At 41.5% G+C, this 21,934-nt stretch overlaps 1 protein-coding gene across 1 annotated transcript; it reads left to right on the top strand.

The window, feature by feature from the left end:
- Window positions 1-1,060: 1,060 nt before the first annotated feature.
- Window positions 1,061-12,593, top strand: inka2 (inka box actin regulator 2). Its single transcript, XM_026350075.1, has 2 exons — window positions 1,061-1,714; window positions 9,394-12,593. Exons 1-2 carry the CDS (start codon window positions 1,643-1,645, stop codon window positions 10,627-10,629), a joined length of 1,308 nt encoding a protein of 435 aa, XP_026205860.1. The 5' UTR covers window positions 1,061-1,642; the 3' UTR covers window positions 10,630-12,593.
- Window positions 12,594-21,934: the final 9,341 nt, after the last annotated feature.

Genomic DNA, 21,934 nt, shown 5'->3' with positions numbered 1-21,934 from the left:
AGAGTGATGCACATGTTTTGCTACTTCAGTCAAAAATAACCTATAAAAGCTCAGAGTGAGGGTAAAGGTTGGGACGGATCACATGTGGAAACCTTTGCTGTTTGTTATTTTTTTAAAACAATAATTATTGCCATGAAATGGTTACAGATTTACTGTATAAACACAGCACAAGGCTGGACTTTGAATATTTCTAAAAGGATAACAGAATAAAGTACACAAGTCAGTTAAAGCTCCCTCTCTCTCTCAGAAGTTAACTTGTGCTAAGATGATTTATTCATCTCTCCACCCGTTTCATTGTTTTTGGAATCTTAGATTGGCCTACTTCCTCGTCTCTCTCTCTCTCTCTAAACATCCGTCCATCCATCTGGAAAAAAAATAATAAATCACCAACATCAGCTGTGATATTAAAACTTCCAGATGAGCGAAGTATCTAAAAAGACACCAGGTTTCCTGAGTGTGCGCTGGACAACCAGAAAATGGATGAAGGTGCAGAAAAAGGCAGATTTTATCGTGTATGTGGTGAATTATGTAATCCCATTACTGTACAGAGACTCCCCATTAACTTTTTTCTGCTGTAGTGACACATATCTTTTGAAATGATTATATATTTGTGCAGAAAATACAATATCACACATTTCTTCAATACAACTGTTATTGCAAACATTTCATTTATTTACTTTATTTAGTGTCCTTTACATATTGTGCATAGATTGTGGCAGATAAACGTGCGACCTTTTCCCAAATGTCAAGTCTATATTGTGAGTGAAGGGCTGATAAACAACAGATTGGCTGCCTTGTATGTGCCACTCTTCCTTCCCTTGCTAATAAAGGATTATATCCAGGTCACACAACAAAAGCCTGTGGCTCAGGTGTTTCCTCTCCGACTGCAGTGAAGGTGGCAGGAAACTGTCCCTATGACACATCTGGTTTCTTTTAGGCTCATCCCCCTTAAACTTCCTCCTTAGTGTGATGCAATCATGACTGCACGATTCTATTAGAGAGGTTTACTTTTGTATTTTGTGTTCTTTGTGAAGCTCCAACTATCTGATTCTTCAGACTAGAGTCAAATATTTCCACATGATATAATTTCCTCTCTGGAACAACTGCTGCGCACAAATCTACTCGTCCACAATAAGCGATAGGTCCCGTTTGACCCTGGTTTGAATGAGATTCAGTCTGCCCCGAGAGGCTCAGTCATTGGAGGAAATTGGACGGGCAACGTAAGCGCTCCTCTTGAATGAGAAAATAGCAGCGAGGGGGAGAAACAGGCAGAACGCACACAGAGACGCACGGAGCGAGCAGGCTGACAGCAGCCAAGCAGAGGGACAGACACGGACTGAGCTTCTTGACGCAGCCAGAAAAAAAAAAAGAAAAGGACTTCATTGTTACTTCTTGGAGTAAACACGTTGTCGTCATCAGGAGTTTTTTTTTCTTTTTTATTACAGGATTCGCGTCATTACGAGCACAGCGCGCATTCCTCAGCAGGATTTGCGCATCTGCAAATCGCAAATTGCGTCCAGCTCTCCAAAAGAGCGCCGTTTTAAAAACATTTCTGACCAGGAGAAAGCTTTCGTAGTCATGCTGGAGCGGCTCCTATCGAAGCGTTTCCTCTGAAATTCATGTATTTAAAATAATAATAATAATGGAACAACAGCACTCCAAGCCAGAATGCAAAAACATGGATGCGTGTTTGAGGCGACTGAAGCAAGAGCTGGTATGTCCTGTTGTGTCTACTTCTATCATTGCCATCACCACTGCTCTACTTTATTAATGTATGGTTTAAACCTTCATTTTTATGATGCTCGGTCATGGATGCGCAAACAAAACCTACAGTGTGTTCTAATTGTAAAATGTCTAAATTAACTAAATATGTCGCCTCCGTTCATTTTAGGTTTCCTGACTGTCATCATCAGTTGTATGTGCATGTGTATTTTTAAATCGCATTCATTTGTGTGGCCTTTAAGCTTTGAGCACACCAGAGGCATTATGTGCATGCCCTTTTACTCTGTCCACGCATCTGGGACAGATGTTTCAAGCTTAATGAGCTCAAGACCGCTTTCTTCTTCTGCCAAGCAGGACCTAAAATAAACAGATCCACAGAACATTTGTATCTGTAGTCACTTGAATCAAACCCACTGTGGTGAGGTTTTGCCTTCACACAGTGAGTCTCAGGCCCAGAGAGTTTCATCACATTATCATGCCCTAAATTCATTTGTCAGTCTCCCTCATTTCATATGTTCACATCTCTCCTCTAATGCGCCAATGTGTTTGATGATGGCAAATTTAGACTGCCATTTTTTTTTACCCTCTTCTTTGAAATGTAAAACAAAATCTGTACGCTGCACCCTCACACCCAAATTATTTGGCAGGGGGCACACAGTACACCCATTTTCAAAGGAGACTTAACTGGCACAGATTTAATTTGGAATCATCTACAAAGCAGATACACTTTTTCTCCCCACCTCCTTTTCTATCCAGCCACTGGCCCACAGAAGAGCATCACATGGCCACGTGTTTTGCAACATGATCTGCTCTGTGACTTCTTGATTTGCTGCTCCAAATTAGCCGCAAGTCTGTGAAGTGGCACTCGAGATTTCAGGGGAGTAAACATTGATGCCAGGAGGACGTGCTGCGTTTTAGCAGCCTTGTCACAGTTTGGTAACATAAAAGAGAAAGTGTCACGCCACGCCGCGGATCAAACAGGAGGACAGGGAGCAGATGCCCGTTAAAAAGCCGAGGTAGTCTCCCCCTGCACGGGACCATGTGGGATGCAATCTGTTACAGAAACGAGCGGCGTCTTTGCCAAGGTTGTCACTTTTCTTTCCACTGTGACAGATTCTGATCCAGTGCTCACTGGAGAGTGGTAAACCGGCTCCACCTGCAAGGCACAGATCACAAACATCTAACAACCGACTTGCAGCCGGGAGGCTGAGTCGAGTGGCTCTTTAATATGCACATTGCATAATTTGGACCATTTCCTACAAATCACATACACCTTAAATCAGAAGTTCACTGTTTGGAAAGAGAATATTATACTGTATGGCTCAGTCAGTCATTGGCCAAGTAGTGATGGATGAATTCCTCATCGACACAGGTGGTGAACTGCATTTAAAAACCTAACTGTACTTCTTGCTTTTCAAAGTGGTGTGCAAAGTTATTAAGTGTACACGATGTTTAAATAAGGAGCCGAAACAAACAAAACACCACCATGGTGCTTTAAATGTTTACCGATACATTTCAGGTAACCTTATTTACATGAGAGGAAATCAGCTTATCATTCCACAAATGTGTGTGTGGCATTCAAAGTCTGTGTGAAGTCACGTAAATCACAGCTGAAGTCAGCGCTCCACAGTGGACACCCAGAAACCAAATGCATTGTCAACTCTAAAAAAAGAAGGGTCATATGAAAGTGTGACCGCTGCATGAGGGGTTTGGGTCGTCGGTCTGTGTGGGGTAGTGTCAGGTCACGCTTGAACATTTGACCCTTGACCTGACAGAGTCTGCAGCCATTTCTCTGACCATATCAAGCACGTGTCAGAAATGTATTATTGTATTTCTTCCTTTTAGTTGCTACTCTGACAACAGTTTGTCAACAGGCTGTTTGCTTCCATTTATTCACGTAAAAGCATCACAGTGTCTGAAGAAATCCTTAAGATACAATGGAATATTTTTAAACTCATGTATGACTCATTATTCATACAACAGGCAGACAAAGAGTCGTGAAAAGAAGCATAATCCCCTCCTGTCTGCTTGGAGTGGGAGATACAAACCCTGACATGCCTTTGACTCATCGTGTTTAAATGTAGGGTTCACACCTGCTTAACGTCACGTCAGACACCAAAGACCAAATCTGAGCTTTTCAAATCACCAGAGCTGAAGCCGATTTCACATGCATCACTCTTCATCTGAGGCAAGTTTCAAACGCGACTGTCACCTCGGAATCCGACGCCAAAGCTGGCAAACATGAGGTCACGAAATCGGAGAAACACACGTACTACAAGTGCCAAAACCTTTAAGCTTGAACTTGAATATTCTTTGTTACCTTTGGGGTGTGGGATCAGAAAGCTGCACAAAACACAAAGCAGTGTTGTGGTTTAACTTTCAGCTCATTTGTTTTGTGCCTCCCTCATGGCTTCTGTTCTCCAACCTGCCCTTCCTTCCCCTCAGCTAAAATTGGACCAACTCTTAGTGGCAGCTGTGGGGTTTTGTGTGGGTGATCATTGTATTAGAGGTGGAAGCACCAACCCTTTACAAAGCCTGTTTACCATTACTGCACATACAGTACAATACAGTAGAACCTGTTTTACCATAGAATGGAAAGTCAGACGACAACCTGAGATGTCAAAGAGCGGATTTATTCAGGATGTACGGTTTCTAGAGACAGTTGAGTGGTTAAGCCTGCTTCCGCTGTAAACCCACGTGAACCCGCTGGTCTAACGCTGATGTTAGGTTGGTATTGTGCTCTCCACTGTTGTTAGCCTTAAAATTACATTTTGTTTTGTTTGTTTTTTTCTGTTTTGGGGTTTTTTTGGCCACTAGAGGGCAGTTGAACAACCTGTATACTGAATACTACCAATTATTACTATGTTAGCACATGGATGCTATATTTCACATCCAACAGACAAGAACTATTGTTAGTACTCATTTGAAGCTGTGTTTCTGGCTATCTGACTGATCTAACTCCAATATTCACCGTTCTGTTAGCTCTGTTTTAGTATCCGCCGTTGGGATCCGTCTGTTGTTTGAGGACCAGGTAGCATGGAGTTGGTTTATTGCAGTTTAATTGGTGAGCAATGAACCAAAACAGTAAAGCTGCAGGACATAAAACCAAAACAATGAGCTGAAAAATTATAAAACGCTTCATAGAGCTGAACGGATGAATTCGATAATATCTATATAAGATCTATTCACTTCCATTTCAACACCAAACTCAGTGCTTGCAGCTCTGCTTTCAGCAATCACACACTCATTTTCTTCAGGAAAATGCTTATGTAACTTTACACTCCTTTTGATGTTAGGCGAGGAGTGGGTTTAAGATGTGGTGCGTCAGAAAAATTAACGTCACACTTGCTCCTACAGCAGTGGGCAGGAGAATTGGCCCAGCACTTTCACTGCCCACACACAAAAAGGTGCTGACGTCAATTGCTGCGTTATCAAGCATCTTTCTAATTGATTACTACTTGCACTGAGGATTTATAGCCAGGAAGACAACGGACTATCTTTGCATATCTGCCAAAGATGACGATAGTGAGGATACAAATTGTTCAGCGTCTCCCATAGAAGATTTTTTTGTAATAGCATAAATGAGCTAGTAGGAAATGAGCTCTTAAACCACCTCCCATTTCTAAAAAGGCCATCAGGGAATCTTTGTTGGGAAGCGAGTCGGTGTTGGACAGTTCACACTGCTGAACACGAGTGAAGACTTAGTTTAGTCAAAGAGGCATTCATTGCCACGTGAACAGTAATTTGTTTCTGTTGGTGAATGCTGTGCAGCTTTATTGCCCTCTTGATCATGACCTTGGGGCAGTTACAGAGACCCTCTCTGTATCCCCAGGATAGAGACCCCCATTCCTGTCCTTGACCCTCACAGCCCACTATTCATTTTAAATGTTGTACACAAGCTTCCCAGCTCCAAAACAGGAAGACCTTTGGGCCCAATAACCTTGGCCTCACTGTCTCCTCCCCCTCTGGCCAACAACAAACAAACATCAACAGTGAATGGCCTGTATTTTATATAGAGCGGTGTTTGTTCCTTATTTTTACCATTTGTGTTTATTTTCCACCTAATAATACTAGAAATGTATGTCAATGAACACATCACGCAAGCATTCACACATACATACATTTAAAAAAAAGACTGACTTCATTCAAGCGCGGCGAGTCTCAACACGTTGGTGGATATGTGAGCTTGGTGTGTTCACACAGTGACTTTGTTTTTCCCTCCATAAGTGAAGTTCTTCAGTACAGAAGAGGAGAAGCACCGATTTTAATTTACTTGCATGTACATTGAATGATCTTAAGGTGGAGGATGTAAAATGAAACTTAATCGACTGTTTTTTTTAAATCATTATTTAAATGGCCAGAGCTTTTTAATAAGCTTTCTTTCAGCATTACTTCAATGCTGCCAGCCATTGTTCTTAAACTATGAAGCATTCAGTCCTTAATTGGCAATTATGTCTGGTTGGCTGGCATCACTGCAGCCAGAAGAAGACGATGCGGGGGAGAAAGGGGGGAAATCTGGACAGGCCCCACTCATCATTCTGGAGGTTTTCACTTGGCTTGTTTTATTAAAATCATTTTTTTAGGACTTGATGTAAAAACAAACAACAAAAATAGGCAGAAATACTTGGAGGCTTCAGTAAAAAGAAAAAAAAAAAGTTTTAGCTAAACTTCAGAAGGCTGGGTTAATCATGCCAGTGTTTCTGAGCAGTACAGCAATTCCCTACAGCCTTAATTTCATCCCAGTTCTCGTATTAAATTAAACTAGACAGACATTTTTCTCATCTCCAATTTTTTTTAAAGACCTTAAGGTGCTTGTGTAGCTCCTGTCAAGTCTGCATCATCCTCATGTCTTTGTTCTAACAAGGCCCTCAGCTGAGTCACACGTTGTAAAAGTGAGACATCTTGGAGGATGACAAACATCTGTGTTTAAACTAGCCACCGCCGCAGGACGTTGTTTTAAAGTCACTTTTAGTATCGTGAGCAGACGGCTGAATGAAAGTTGAAAAGGCTGACATATTTGGGCCACAAAGTTCAGCCTTGAAAACGTAATGGTGGGGTGCCTGGAGTTAGTTGGCATGACAAAGGTGGAATAATAGGGTTTAGTTTACTGCTGTTTCTCCGTTTGTTGCCCAGGGACCAATATGAATTATTAATGCTGCCTTAAAAATAGAATTGCCAGTAAACAACCAAACTATGGTTTTAAATAACCTGGGGGAATGTGTGCATTTCGGGGACTGTGAGTGTGAAATTAGGGTGTTTTTGGTTCGCATGTAAACAGGTGGGACCCTTTCAGACTGCATAAGAATGGGGTGTGTGTGTGTGTGTGTGTGTGCAGGAGATAATATTTCAAAAAACTAATTTAGTACATTTAAGTGGTTCAGTAGCAGCTCAGAGTGATGTAACCCCTCAGCTCATACGTGCATAAAACTTTACTGTAGACATGTAACAACAATACATAAAGCCACAGATCTTGTCTTCAGATTTGTTGACCTTTGATGTGGAAGAAAGTAAATCATAACTATTATTAAGTCAGCCACATGTGGAAAGCACAAAGACAAGAGACAACCTGATTGTGCCAATTATATGAACCTTCAAGCTCAGAGGCTTTTGTTCCTAGCATTTGCATTGATAGGCTTATTATCTGATGTTTGATGTTATTCACGCCCCTGTGCACCTACTCACTCAGCCATATGTTGGTGATGAGCAACGGTGTCAGTGTTGAAGGTGCGTGGGTATTGGATAGAAGTACCAGACGTCACAACAAAACAATACTGCTGATATAAATGGGAAATTTAAGTATTTGATGATAACCTTTTATTCTCTAATCACTGTTTGCTGAGCTGTAAAGACCTTATTTTGATGTGACTGAAAATATATTGTTGAGTCATATTACTTTCATATCATCACCATTTATACATGTACAGTTACAGCAAAAACACTGTAAAATATATATCATCCACACCCACCGCCACCATTTCCAAATTAGCATTTCAGAAAACGTCTGATAGGAAAGTAAATTAATTTTGTAGGGAGCATGATATTAGGGTCCCAACAATAACCAAGTTGGTTTGTGCTTTAGTATATTTGCTTATTTTTAGTCCAGTGTTTGTTATTAATAGTATTACACATGGACATTCTTGTTACGCGAGTGTTCCCATACAACCCACCCTGTGTCAACAGCTCTCACAGAGCTTATGGATCGTTTTGCTTGACGATGCCATACTGTCAGATGTCCTACACAGCTATTTTTCCCACCCCGGGGGCTAACACAATCCCTGCTCCCCCAAGATTAAGTATCACAGCCTGGTGTTACACCTACTCCCCCATTTCTCCCATCTCTAACTCCCCTCATGTGTTCTTATGGTGTCATACATAATTAAATTCATCAACAGTTTTCTCTTCGACATCCAAACATATGGCGACGGATCCCTCCCCAATCGACTCTCCCCCTTCCTTCCCGACTCTCACCACCCCCTTCGCTCCGTCTCACCATCTCCCCTCTCACTCCTCTCATTGTCAGTCCATTTCCGCCCGAGTAACCCCACTCCCCCCCACCCCACCATTTGGGCATTAGAGTCTAGACGGGCAGTGCTGATTGGCTGTTGCACCCAGCGGTGTCCCCCCATTGGAGACCGATACATATAGGGCCAGTCAGACGGCTCAGTTTGAAAGGTGAGAGACAGTGACAGGCTGGCAGAAGTGTAGCCCAAGAACAGCAGAGAGACAGACAGATATATACCTCCTGCTTTGAGAGTTTATAAAAGGTAAGGTGGGTTTTTATTAGCAAGGATTTCTAATGTTTGCTTTATTCAGGAGAATGAGGTGCATGTCAAGAAAGTGGTCCTTGTAGTTTTTGTTTTATTCTCACGTTATTTAATGCTAAAGAACTAGAATTAAGCTGTGTTTTCACAACAGCGGTCTATTTTATTTGCATTAAAATGCATTTTAATTTTAATCACTGACATGCTGCAGTTTAACCTAAACATCTTGACTGACAGGTTGGTTTGTGTAGAAAAAAAAAAAAAAACAACTTGTAGTGTGTGGTGGTGTGCTTTGGAAATCTAAGAACGATTCAGTGTATTGGTAACAGTGTGCAATGATTCGGGCCTGCGAGTTACGGCACAGGTCAGGACAAGATGCTGCCTCTGGGTTTTCTGTCTCCATTCAGTGGAGGACGGTTAGTGAGATCACATGACACAGGCTCTTAAACAGATGGGAGCAGAAAGAGAGGAAGAGGCGGCAGAAGATAAAAGCAGAGTGTGCGGAGCAGAGGGAAGGAAGAGTTAAGACAAAGAGCTCAGAGGAGAAAGCAAAAATGGAATAAGGTAAATGGAAGAAAGAAAGAAGAAAACTAGAGAGTGGATTAGAGTGAAGAAAGAAATGCCAAGCGAGTCTGTTTTACAGCTGTCGCGGGTTGGATCCTCTCATACGCAAGCCATATGGGACCCTGGCTTACCATCCAAAACTAGGCCACATGACCCTTAATTAAACAAGGTGAAGAACATAACTGATAGAGATGAGAAGCAGGTCATTTACTCTGATTTGTATTAATACGTGTATTTAATGCTTCTTGTACTCTCTTGTGTGTAAGTGATGAGCAGTACAAGACTTCAGCCGAACCAGACTTGTCCTGATTTGTGTCTCATTATTGTTCTCTCTGTCTTTATGCAGCTGTCTATGAAAGAAGCTGGAGATGGCCTCCACGCTCAGATGAATTCAATGATGGGAGCCCTCCAGGAACTCAAGCTCCTTCAGGTCCAGACTGCGCTTGAAAACCTCGATATTTCAGGTCGGCCCATAAATCGAGGGATCCCACATCCTGCCGCGGCAGCTTCAACTGTGGAAACGGATCAGAGGTCCTGCAACTTTAGCCAAACTATGCCCGAGGAGCCCAACCCGAGTCCAACTCCAAGCCCAAGGCCATCTTTGGATAGCAGAAACACCTTTAGCCAAGACGACCACAGCCCATGCCAAATCAGAGGCAGCCTGCATACCTCGTCTTCCTTCGCATCCAGTCTAGATAGTGGGAGCGAAACAAGTGAAAGACGTGAAACAACTTCAAGATGTGACAATGACCTTGACTCTATACCCAGACGGTGGTCAGGATACACCGCCCCGCAGGTGGACTTCTGTGGACCAATGGTGGGAAACCCTCCACCAAAGCCGTACCCTCACCCACAGGCTCCTCGCCGTGCTCAGGTGGTGGACCTGCCTGGCATCCTGCACAGCCTCTCCAGAGAGGGTCCTTCACTAGACAGCGACTACTCGCAGGACAGCACAGATGACGCCAGTGACTGGACTTCTTCACTCATGAGTCGCAGCCGCAACAGACAGCCTTTAGTGCTGGGCGACAACGTCTTCGCCGACCTTGTGGGCAACTGGCTGGACCTGCCCGAGGTGGAGAGGGAGGAGGTGGAAGAAGAAGAGAGGAGGAAGAGAAGGGAGGAGAGGACAGCTGATGGAGGACTGGACAGACCGGACACACCAGCTCATCCTCTCCACCTCAGTCGCTCACAAGAGATCTGCAGGAAGTTCTCGCTCACCACAAATATCTTCAAGAAGTTCCTGCGCAGCGTCCGGCCCGACAGAGACAAACTACTCAAGGAGAGACCGGGCTGGATGGCTCCTGAGGTGCCAGAGGGCGACCTCTTCAAACGACCAAAGAAACTAGTTCCTAAGAGTTCAAAAGGCAGCTTCTACCTGCCATTCTGGGCAAATGGACAGCCGGGCAAGGGCAGGCCGTGTCCACATCTAGCTGAAGCGGAGCAGAACCTCCAACACCAACAACACTTCCCTCAGTTCCACCAGCAGCCGTTTGCAGGGATTTATTTAGACAGGAGACAGCCTGAGACTGGTCTGGAGAAAATGCAGCCCTTGTTTGACTACAACACAGCTGTGTGGGTCTGACAGGGAATCTCAGGCCAACAAATGGCCAGTGATGCCAGACTGAATGAGTGACGGGGTGCTGGGGGATTTAGACTGTGCTGAAAGGGAATGAATGAATGACAGAGGTTCGCATACAGTAATCTTCCAAAAACTAACTAATGAACTTCACACCCACAACTTGTTTCTCCTGCAACAGAGAGATTATCAGGGCAACATTTTTGTCTGACAATCCTAAAACCTAAACCTCGTTTGCGGTGCGTTTCTGATTGAGAGTGTGTGCTGCAGAGCATATGAGAGAGGATTTCTATAAACTGCAAGTTTTGTATTATTCAAATTTCTTCTTGGGTGTATGCATGTATGAGTGAGTGATCTGTCTTCGACGACGGTACATAGAAATGATCTTTCTCAGATTGTCACATCACACAGACTTTGTCCATTTTTGTCTATGGTACAGGACACTTCATATCTCAATGGTTTGTATCTATGAATACACAACAACAGTTAGTTTGCATGTTTACTGTTTTTATAAAAGGATGCTACAAACAGCTGTTACTGAACGCACTGCCACTAAACACATTAACAACTTCCCTTTTGTGTCCGACAGCTCTTGAAGCTTTGGAAACTCAGTTTTAATTCTCATTCACCATGCTCAGGGAATGACTGCTACACAGGAAAGCGTGACACTGCCATTTAAATAGGTTTCAAATAGAGTTTAAAGTCTTGCCGCCTCTCATCTTGCCCGATAAGACACAACAGCAATACAGTGCATGACTTTTTAAGAGAGTGCACATTAAACTTTCAGATGCGTTTCAGCTATGTTGTGCTTGCTGTCATGTTGAAATACTAATTTTGCTGTCTGCCATGAACACATGGCACATGTTGAGTCAACCGTCTTTCCTCCAGGGTTGTTACACACAGTGAGGAGGGGGTAAAGATGGCACAGCCAACCACAAGTACTGACTGACTGCCATCTGGTACCCGGACGTTATGTAAAGCTTGTTCGCCACAGGCTAGAAGAAGATGCGAAATGGCTTGTTAATCCTGAAGCATTGGATGAACTAAATTACGACGATGGTGTTCCATGCTGTATATACACAGGTTACGCATTAGAGGGCTGTAATAGTGATGACGTGGAGGTAAAGATAAGATTAGGTTCAGTGTACAGAATATTGTACATATTTGCCATCAACAAAACTGCAGCAATAACACATAACATTTACTGTAATAACCCATCGCATGAATTTCATTAGTCTGCACAGATAAATGTGTCACAGTAACAGTGCAGGTCCTAGCGTAACATGTAAACAATGCAACAACACTTGTATTTAAACCACAAACTGATTAGCTCATCATTATAAAAAGGTACAGTATCTGTCCAGTGTTTCAATGTTTTTTTACATTTCAAGCAGCATCTTAACTGTTCAACTACAGCTTCCTTCACAAATTTATATAAATATCAGGATTCCCTCAGGATTGCATATAGCACTGCCTGCTCTGACTCAAAACACTCGTTTTATACAGGACCACTGTTATGCAAGGACAATCTGATACTCCTGTTAAAAAAAAATAAAGTTTATTCATTTCGCTCAGTTTTAAATGTGATACCAGATCCACTTAGCCAACAGGATTAGGCCTTAGGCCTTTTGAGAGTTTTGGCCAGTAGATCCATATGGTGTCGTCTCAGTATTCAGGTCAATATATACAGAAGAGGGTCCAACACACACACACACACACACACACACACACACACACACACACACACACACACACGGAGGGTTTCTGATGAGACAATTGTGCTACAAGGCACAGTCTGAAATGTCATATCACACAGTTTGTGTATGTAAACATTTATTTCTTCCTATTTACAGCTGTCAAAGTGTAATTTTTTAAACACTGTCGTTGATATATTTCATCAGGGTTCTGCGAACCTTCAGTAGTGATTCTGTGTCATGTGCACCGTGAAACTGTCACTGACTCTTTATAAATTAAATCTGCTTTCAGAAAGAAATGTCACTGTGTCTTGTTCTTGAGTAGGTTTAGTTTGTTCCTTTATTAGTTTGTGGAATCCGACTAATTGGATCATGATATGTATTCTCAGGCAAAGTGGTAGCAATCAATATTAGATTATGATGAGTTACAGTTCAGTAGTAGTTGCAAATTGGAATAAAACACAATGTAATCATGTGGCACTTCCACTACAAGTAAAAATAGCTGTACTTGGTTATTACCCAGCTCTAGTGGGGATTCCCACACACACAGCTTTCCTACACTTTTGTAAATACACTTAGTTGCTTCTATGATAAGCGTTAGACGTAATCGTTTTTACCATTCTCATAATAAAAAGAGAAGCTAAATTGTTTAATTAATCTGCACAAAAACAAATGAAATGGACACAGTCGGTGGTTATTTCAACCTTTGACTGTAGCTTCATTCAATCTAGGTGGTTGTAAAACTGATTGTTCTTATTTCTGACATGGATAGTTCAGTCTTGGTCTTGGAAACTATCAAATGTTTCTGCAGAGACCCAGAAATATAGATACAGTAAATGATTAGAGAATAGGACAGAGAAGGTTAGCAGTGGCGTAACAGTAGGGCTGGGGTACACTGTTGTAGTCCTTAATATCATGATAAAATGTGAAATGTATATACTATTTACACAGGATCTTGATTCTTTTCTGTTTTGCTCAACGGTAAAGTGCTGCAGCATGACTAACAGGTTCACTGAGGGCAAAGACGGCAGGTCTCTCACTGCCTGTGCATCGACTGTGCACTAAATTGATTCTAAATCTGTACCACAACTCCATCAGTCTTTAATAAATAAACAAAGGCAATATGAACTCTCTGCTGCAGCTGATAGCAGGCACTTCACGACACTCGGTCCCTGAGACTCGTTCTGTGAGATACACATCAAACCGCATCAGTCAGTTCATTTCTGTCCCCGAGCACTTTGCCCAAGAAAACAAAGTAATGTCTACTGCAGAGGTCCTGAAAATCACAGTTTAACGTCACATTCAGTGGCTCTGAGAGCAGACAAACACTGAGTATTGATTAAAGCTGATGGACAGGAAATTCTAAAAATGGTTTTTTGAGGATTCTCCTAAATTATGTGGACACATATTCCAATCATTTCTCCACAGATGATTAATGTGTCTTGTGTGTCTATTTTCCCTCCATCTCACAGGAAAATATTACTTTTACATAACAGTGTAAATTTTCTAATAAAATTTGAAAGATGCCACAGTCATATACAGATGGACTAAGAATAATCTGTGTCTGTGTGTGAGCCACAACAGCTGCAACTGTAGTCCCTTCTCTTCTGGCTCAGTTTCCCCCGGGACCCCAACAGTGGACACCGACTGTCTGTCCACCACCTCCTCCTTCTCCGTCCCCCCCTCACTCCCCATCCTCTCTGGTCCCAGTTAGTCAGCTGTCGCTCTCCCACAGCCGCACTGCCACACTCCCACCCCAAATCTGGGGCATTGAAAGCCTGAGCACAGCACAGTTGTACAACTTTCCAAGTCAGACAGTCTGCACAGACTGGATTCATGGCAGGCCTGAACACAAAGACTGGGTCATGTTACGATTCAGCAAGAGTGACTTATTACCTTCATAAGTCATAATGATAGGACTAGTGTTACATCCATATAAAAAAAAAAAAAAAAGTATCATGAGGAGGCATTTATGTGTGAGCATGCCCGTTTCTACAATTCCCCCCCCCCTCCCCCGATCATGCTGCAGGCTAATTTCCTGCTAAGTACTCATCTTTCAATAAGCCCTCAGCTGTGTAGCCGCACTGCTCTACCTTGACCCTCAGGAATGCGCTCACATTTCACTTTTTATAATCGTCAGCAACTAAAAATCCAGATTCGTCGCTCGGTGCAGCTTTCTGCAAGAAGTTCCCACAAGAAACACGAGACCTCTTCACACACTGCAGCTAGAACAACCACAGGTCATTTGTAGTAGCACTTAAACACCCCCCCCCCCCCAAAATGGAAATGAAAGACTGCATCTTAAAGCCACAAAGCAGAGCCAGATTTGGCAGAGAGATAAATGCAAGAGTTAAATCTAGGGCGAATTATTTGGGATTTAACATCTGGCCGTTTTGTGGTGCCGTGCTTATCGTACAAGATAAGTCTCACACCCTCTTGTTCTGCTAATGCATGTAAAGAGGAACTTCACAGACACGAAACGATGTGGCATTAAACATTATTAACCCGGGCCTCCTAATGAGGTGAAAGGGGCAAAGCATCAGACAGAGAATACATTCATAATGCTTCAGTGTCCTTTATGTTCTATGTGTTCATTAGTATATGCTCATATTTATGTTGTATGCTCCTATATACTGTGGAATTGCAGTATAAAGTGGAAATGTTTATGTTGCTGAAGCAGAATTCAAAATCATAGAAAGTCTGACTGGTTAGAAAGACAAGACAGGTTTAAACAGCAGGTGAATTTAATGCTTAGGCTCAATGGTGCATATTGACCTCAGAATTTCAGTGTGTTGCGTTGTGCCTCAATAGTTCATCAATAAACTGATGAGTGAATTAACAGAAAGTGTAAATTTGAGATTTTAAGTGTTGGGTGAATATAAAATAAACAATGAGAATATGTCACCTCGGGATGTTACTACTACTACTACTACTACTACTACTACTACTACTATAATTTTTTGTGACATTCCTGATTTGAGAGAATGAACCATCAGTTGCAGCTCTGTGCAACTTCAAAACCTCTGTACACTGGGACTGATTTTAATTAGGAGTTTACTTTGAAACACTAAGTTAGACAAATTTGTGCACAGGCATTAATTTTACAGCTACCCCAACACTGCACAGGCAGTAAAGTCAGTGCAGTATTAGTACTTCTGACTGAACAAAAAGCACGTCAACCCTCACTGGATGTGACTGTGAGTCAAGACTCCCCGACATCAGTGGTAAAAGTTTTAGAACATGAAACTTGTGTGAAGACAGTGATCCCAGCAGAGCTGAATATTTCAACGTGACAGAATGCAGCATCTACTTCTTTTTTATTTTTGGGGGGGGGGGATAATGCAACATGAAGCTCCCCGCAGACCACCCTCGTCTGAAGCCACGATTGATGTCTTTAGGTGCTCCGACAGGTGAACTTAATACACAGGAATGTCTCCATGCTTTGATCTCCCTCCTGCCTGACAGTCTTTAGTGGATCTGAGGAATTCAACGTGTATTTGTACAAATGTGCTCTGATGTTGCTTTAAGTCTACCACAGACTGGCAGAAGTGCCGTCAGTGCTGTTGTTTCAGGGATGTTGGCTTTCTGACTCCTGCTGTGTCCTGCCAGTGTAATCATCATGGGGGGGCGAAATCAGAACCTGTGATGTCTGATGTTGGCCCTGAATACGCAGTCGGATTTATTTTAGTATTGAAATAGCTGTAAATTAATCAGTGATAATATTCATTTAAGATAAAAAAAAAAAAAGAGACTTAGTAATGATGAAGTGTATAAACATTCCTCGTTATGTGAAAATAAACTAAAACTGAAATATATATATATATATCCCTATTATCTAAGTCCCCTCAGGCCATAGATAAATCAATAGTAAAAATAAAGTTGAATCCACATGTTATAATAAATAAGGAGCTGATAAATCTCAGTTTCAATAACTTATTCCATAATGGAGCTCATGTTGGTTAAAAACCAGACAAAAATAATCATTCCTAAGATTTTAAGAGTTTAATTCTGGCAGCTGAGCAACAATACATTATAATTATCTCTGATTACAGTAAATTAAATATCTTTTGGTTTGAGGTGGTTAGTTGGACAAAACAAGAAATGTGGAAAAAAAGCAATTGAACTCTGCTATTCACTCTTTTCTAGCATTTTATACACAAAACAAGTAATCAAGGAAATAATAAGCAGACTAATCAGTGATGAAAATTATTTTTAATTGCCTATTAAAACACATCTGCAATGATAACAGTGTGACAGGCAAAACTATTACGTTTCTGTTTCTGTCCAGCACCAACAACATCACAACATATCACTAAGTGCTGATTCGCTCTGAAGATCATCTCATCTCATCTCATCTCATCTCATCTCATCTCACACTCTCCGATTAGAAGTGACCTCCTGCTAACAGCTCAGCGGCTGTCGTTTAAACTTCACAACAAAAGCACCAATTTTCGCGAAGCCTCTCCAGTTCTTTAAAAACCTTTCAAACAGTGAATAATTGAGACTTAGCTCAGTCTCATCTCTGCAGGCTGTTGCTCTCATGATGTGGCTGTTGGCACTCAGTCCTTCAAACGGCAGTGGACACATTTACATACCCCACTCCACCCCTCCTTCACCCTTTGCTCTGTTAATTTCTCCCTCTCCCTCTAATTCTGTCATTCCTGCACGCACACACATGCACGCACGCCGCCCCAGGGGGTCTGCCTCTTTCCTGCTTTCATTAAATCATAAACTATGGGCCAATCGGAGAGCTTCGTCATCATTAATCCAGATTAAACACAAATCTCCAGTTCTGACTCACACCCACACACACAGTTATTTAATGCTGCATCCTGTTACTCAACATAAGTCATCTGTCAGCATTTTGTACATCTGTTCTCCAGAGGTGATTAAAATATGTTATTTTTCCACAACCCACAGTTTTAAAAGTGTTGTTTTCTTCACCATTTGCTTCTAAACTGATCTCTATGTGACAATTTATATAATCTCTCCAAAACCAACTAACCAGACTAGGCCTGATGTCTCCCTACATTTCTCTCCATGTCTGTCTCTGTGCCTGAGGAGATATTTCAAGGAAGTTGGAAGTTTTCTAGGAAGTCTGCTGTAGTGTAGGAGAAAGAAATGCATGAAGTTGAATACCACTAATGTATTTTCCAGGTTGAGGATGAAACCTGCACATGGAAGAGGGCGCGTCTTCTCCCCATGTGTTGCAGCAATAACGACATCTGCTTCATGAGTTCTGTATTAGCTAAACTAAAAGGCCGTTCTTCAACAGAATACTTTCAAACCTTGCAATAAATGCATTAAGTGGGAAAGTTGTAAGAAACAAACTGACCTGGCAATCGAACTAAATAAAGCAGGAGGGCACAAAAAAAAAAAAGGAGTATTACACAGGAGGATTACACAACCTCAGGGTCAAGGTTTGTTGTCATTTCCTCCATTTGTAATACTCATTATGTGAGCACAAAGTGAAATAAAAGGTGTTCGTTAAGTACAAATACACAATAAAAAAAGATAATAAAAATAAATAAGTGATGTTGTCCACAGTAGTGAAAAGTAACCTATACTTATGGTACTCTAAGTACAATTACCGCACAGTACTTCACATTTACTCAAGTGTGTAATATGGAAGACAGGGTTTTTACTTAATTTTTAATGGAATATTTCTACATTGTGGTATAAGTACTTTTACAGTCTGAGAAATTCTGTGCCATCTTTGGTTTTACATGGTTTACATACACAGTTTCTATCAGAATGTATATTCGTCTTTTACTTAATATCTTAAGAGTTTGTATTTTTAACATTCTTGCAGTAACTAGTTGTATGATTGGATGAGTTATAGTGAAAGATACAAGATATGATGCTAGTCAGTGCTGGACGTGCATGTGCATGTGCATTGGCACCAGCATAAATTGCAGTTCAGCTCATGTAATTCATGTATTCATAAAAGTTTTAAGCAAACTTTTACCCAATTACCACAAAAGCATGCTGTAGCTAATATTAAAAATAATTATAAAAGACAGTGTGAGAGGGGGTATTTCCAGCATGTCCTTAAAGCTAAAGACTAACATGACCTTCCTCATTACACTCTGTGCACTTTTTCCAGTAAAAAACCTCAATAACTCAACAACAGCCAACAATTCAACCCAAAACACAACAACATATTTCACTATGAAATTATACAACATCGTGGCTTCAAACGCAACCACAGTAAAAAAAAAAAATAATGTCAGCCACTACAAAGACGTCATCCATAATTAAAGAACTAAACTGTACAAGCCATTATATAAGTCACGTAAGAGCAGCCATTAAAAAAGCAAGACATTCAGCAACTTCATAGATCCGCTGTGATGGACTAACCTCACAACATCTCAAATAACTCACAACACATGTGTCCAAACAAGAAGAAAGCTCTTACCTTGGTGACATCAAGCAGTAGGCCAGAAACCTCAGGAAAACCCCACCTCTAGATTAAAGCAGCTCTAAAGAAGCAGCTAAAAGTGTTCCAGCAGGTTATCTTCCTCATTTAACAAACCAAATGAGCAGCAGGTGTTTTCAGGTGTGGTGCAGCAGTACGCTAGGCTACCTGGCAGCAATGGGTGTGTTGCATTTATGTTGCAGCAGCCAGAGGAGGTCACATGTGACTGTTCCCTCCATTTACACTGTATCTTTGTACAGTTATGGTGACCAGAACACAACCCTGATAGGAGACATGGTAACAAAACATACTTGCTGTCCACCTTCTGTCCTTAGACCGCTCCAGTCAAAAAGAAACTTCAAGGTAAAAAAATATTTCATAAGAGTGATTGCTCTGCAAAGACAGACACACAAGCAAAAGATGTGCATACAGAAAAGCACAGCATGTTAAAAGTACAGTAAGCACGTGAATTGTAAACAGAAATGAAGAATGTGGATGCAGGATGATGTCAGACAACAGACCTGAGCCACACAACTTCCTCTTGAACACAGAAATCAGAACAGACTCACACTCCATATTATTGTTTCCCCTACACCATTCCTTTTTCTCCTCTGCTCCGTGTAACTTCTCTACCACACAGCCTCCTCCCTGTTAATGAACTTGTGTTTACATAGAACATTTTTGCATTTAGAGGCCAACTTGGTTAATGGGGCTCAGACACATCATTTATCAACATGTCAAACCAAGACAGTTCACCCTGCACATGTATCACATACCAACTATTAACTGTCAACATATTTTGCATAGATACCAGTGTTCATAGTGAAAGTTTATTCATATTTTGATTGATTATTCCACCAGTATTCACTGTGGCAACCTCCAATGTGCCTCTGAATGTCACATGGTGAAGTTTGCCTGTAAAATTCCAACTAACTGAAGCAGATTAGTAGCTGTATATGAACATAGGGTTGAAAAAAATAACATCGTATTGTTGTTTTTGTTGCTTTGCTTTTTCTTCTCATCCCATCCTCCTCGCCAAGCCTCGAGGGATAGACTCACTAAGCACGGCCCCAATTCTGTCTGGTATCACAACCGCAACCAAAGTCCTCATCATCATGCGTGCTGCAAAAATGGTTCTGCTTCATTGAATTTTCTCAGAGAGATGGATGATGAATGGAGAAGGAAGGAGAAAACATGAGAAGACGTTCTAGATGGAGTCTTTACTTCTCCTATTATACGAACAGTGGGTGAACAGGACTTAGCAACACGGTGTAGTTGGAAAAATAAATGCAGAGTTTTAACAGCATACAGGAAATCCACAGGGTCAAAGCTGCGGTTATGTCTCAACATTTCGCTGCCTAACGTGTGTTTCTTACTGCCGATGTGACTCAGCAGCTTGATTCCCAGTGACCAACATCCTATCCTTTGAAATCAGGTGTTCAGCCAAATGTGGGTTAACTATTCATAGAGGTGGAAGAATGAATCAGACTTTTAAAGCTTAAAGGGAAATATTTCATACTCTTCTTCATCTTTTCACCTTCACCTTCACTTCATCTTTTCCTGCTCTTAAGCCCTGCAGCTGACCCATTCCCCCACCTCATTTCCTCCACCACCTTTCTTTTACTTTCTCCTGCCCCAAACTTACACTTCATCCTATTTTCTTTATCGTCTACTTGTCCAATTTCCAGTAGCCTACTCTCCATAGTCTACTATTTCTCCTTTGCATCTTTCCTTCACTACCTCCTCTGTTCTTCATCTCCATCGTGCTTTGCAACACAGTCGCAGACATAACACACATAACACACAAACTGTCTCGGCTGCAGTCTGATGAACACTGATTGTCGCAGCTGAAATGTCACGTTAGCCTGCTGCTAACTCCGATCTATTCCTCCACAGTCAACACTGAATGTGAAATTAAACTAGGCTCAGAGCGTCAACCCCCTTGCTGCACAGTGAAGTGCGAGCATTGCTGTGTCAAGCTCTGGATCTATTACATCCGAGTACTTTCATGCAAATGATGATGTACTAAATTAGAACAGCTTAGTGGAAACTGCAAAGAGTGATAAAACATCTTTTATCTTCCCAAGAAGTAATTCCACATGTTTTATGCTGAAGCTGGGAAATAGTGAATCTACTGAATAAACTGAAATTAAAATTCTTCTGTTGTGAGTCGAGGGAACTGCTAAAAATAAGCCATGAACTGTAAATGTAATGTTTGGTTGCAGATTTTAATAGCATTAAACATTAATTTTGTTGGCCTGGTCACTTTTTTAATGACATTATACAATGAGAAGGCTCCGAATTTGATTAAAATAAATATAAATTGATATGAAATAGATATTTGCAGCTTGGGATTAGAAAGGAATCCATCTATTATCTAAACCACTTATCTTGTCATGGGTCACAGGGAGGCTGGAGCCCGTCCCAGCTGTCATAGTACAAGGTTGCGAATCTATCAAAGTGCTGACGTAGAGAAACAGACAACCACTCACACTCACATCTACTGTACAGGTAAGTTAGAGGCACCTATCGACCTCACGGCATGTCTTTGGACTGTGGTACAGAGCTAGAGTACCCGGTGACCGGCCACGTGTTTAGCGTCTGTCTTTTTGTATTGTATTGTTTTTCCTTTTTTTCACGTTACTTTCAAAACTTCATTAAATCCAGATGCACCAACTATTACTAACTTCCACCCCTGTGTTGCATCAGTGCAGAATGTGAGAAATAATTTGCAATAATATCGTGAACTTTATGATTCTAAAAAAGACAGACTCATATTTGTGAAACATTGGGTTTTACTTCATCATTTCTAGTGTGATGCTGTAATCTTCTTTTTTAATAAGGGGTGTAAACAAAAGCAAAAGTGAAACATGAGTGTAAGGAAAGTGAGAGAGGTAGCTGGGCCCTTTATTTTAGTCTGAATATAAGGAGGAAGAGGAGGAGAAGGAGGGGGAGGAGGAATGTGACAGGATGAGATGAGACATTCACTACTGCCCTTGAGGAGAACAGCAGTACTGGGAAGGCCTGATGAGAAGTGGAAGGCAGTGTGTGTGTTTCACTGTATGTGTGTGTAAACCCTGACCCTATTCTGTATCTCACATACAGTTCATTGATTATTGAAACAAAATTAGTCTGAATTAAATATTCAAAACGGGTGTGTACACCTGATTTTCCACATGTATTAGCATCTATGCATGTG

The sequence above is a fragment of the Anabas testudineus genome, chromosome 5, assembly GCF_900324465.2.
Source record: "Anabas testudineus chromosome 5, fAnaTes1.2, whole genome shotgun sequence".
NCBI lineage: Eukaryota > Metazoa > Chordata > Actinopteri > Anabantiformes > Anabantidae > Anabas > Anabas testudineus.
The sequence above is the reverse complement of the archived record's forward strand: the minus strand, read 5'-3'. Positions and strand labels throughout refer to the sequence as shown.

What these genes read in the sequence shown, in the direction of transcription:
- inka2 (XM_026350075.1), top strand. Translation starts at nt 1,643, where the DNA reads ATGGAACAACAGCACTCCAAGCCAGAATGCAAAAACATGGATGCGTGT. An exon ending in GGCGACTGAAGCAAGAGCTG is followed by an intron (nt 1,715 to 9,393) that starts GTATGTCCTGTT and finishes GTCTTTATGCAG; the next exon opens with CTGTCTATGAAAGAAGCTGG.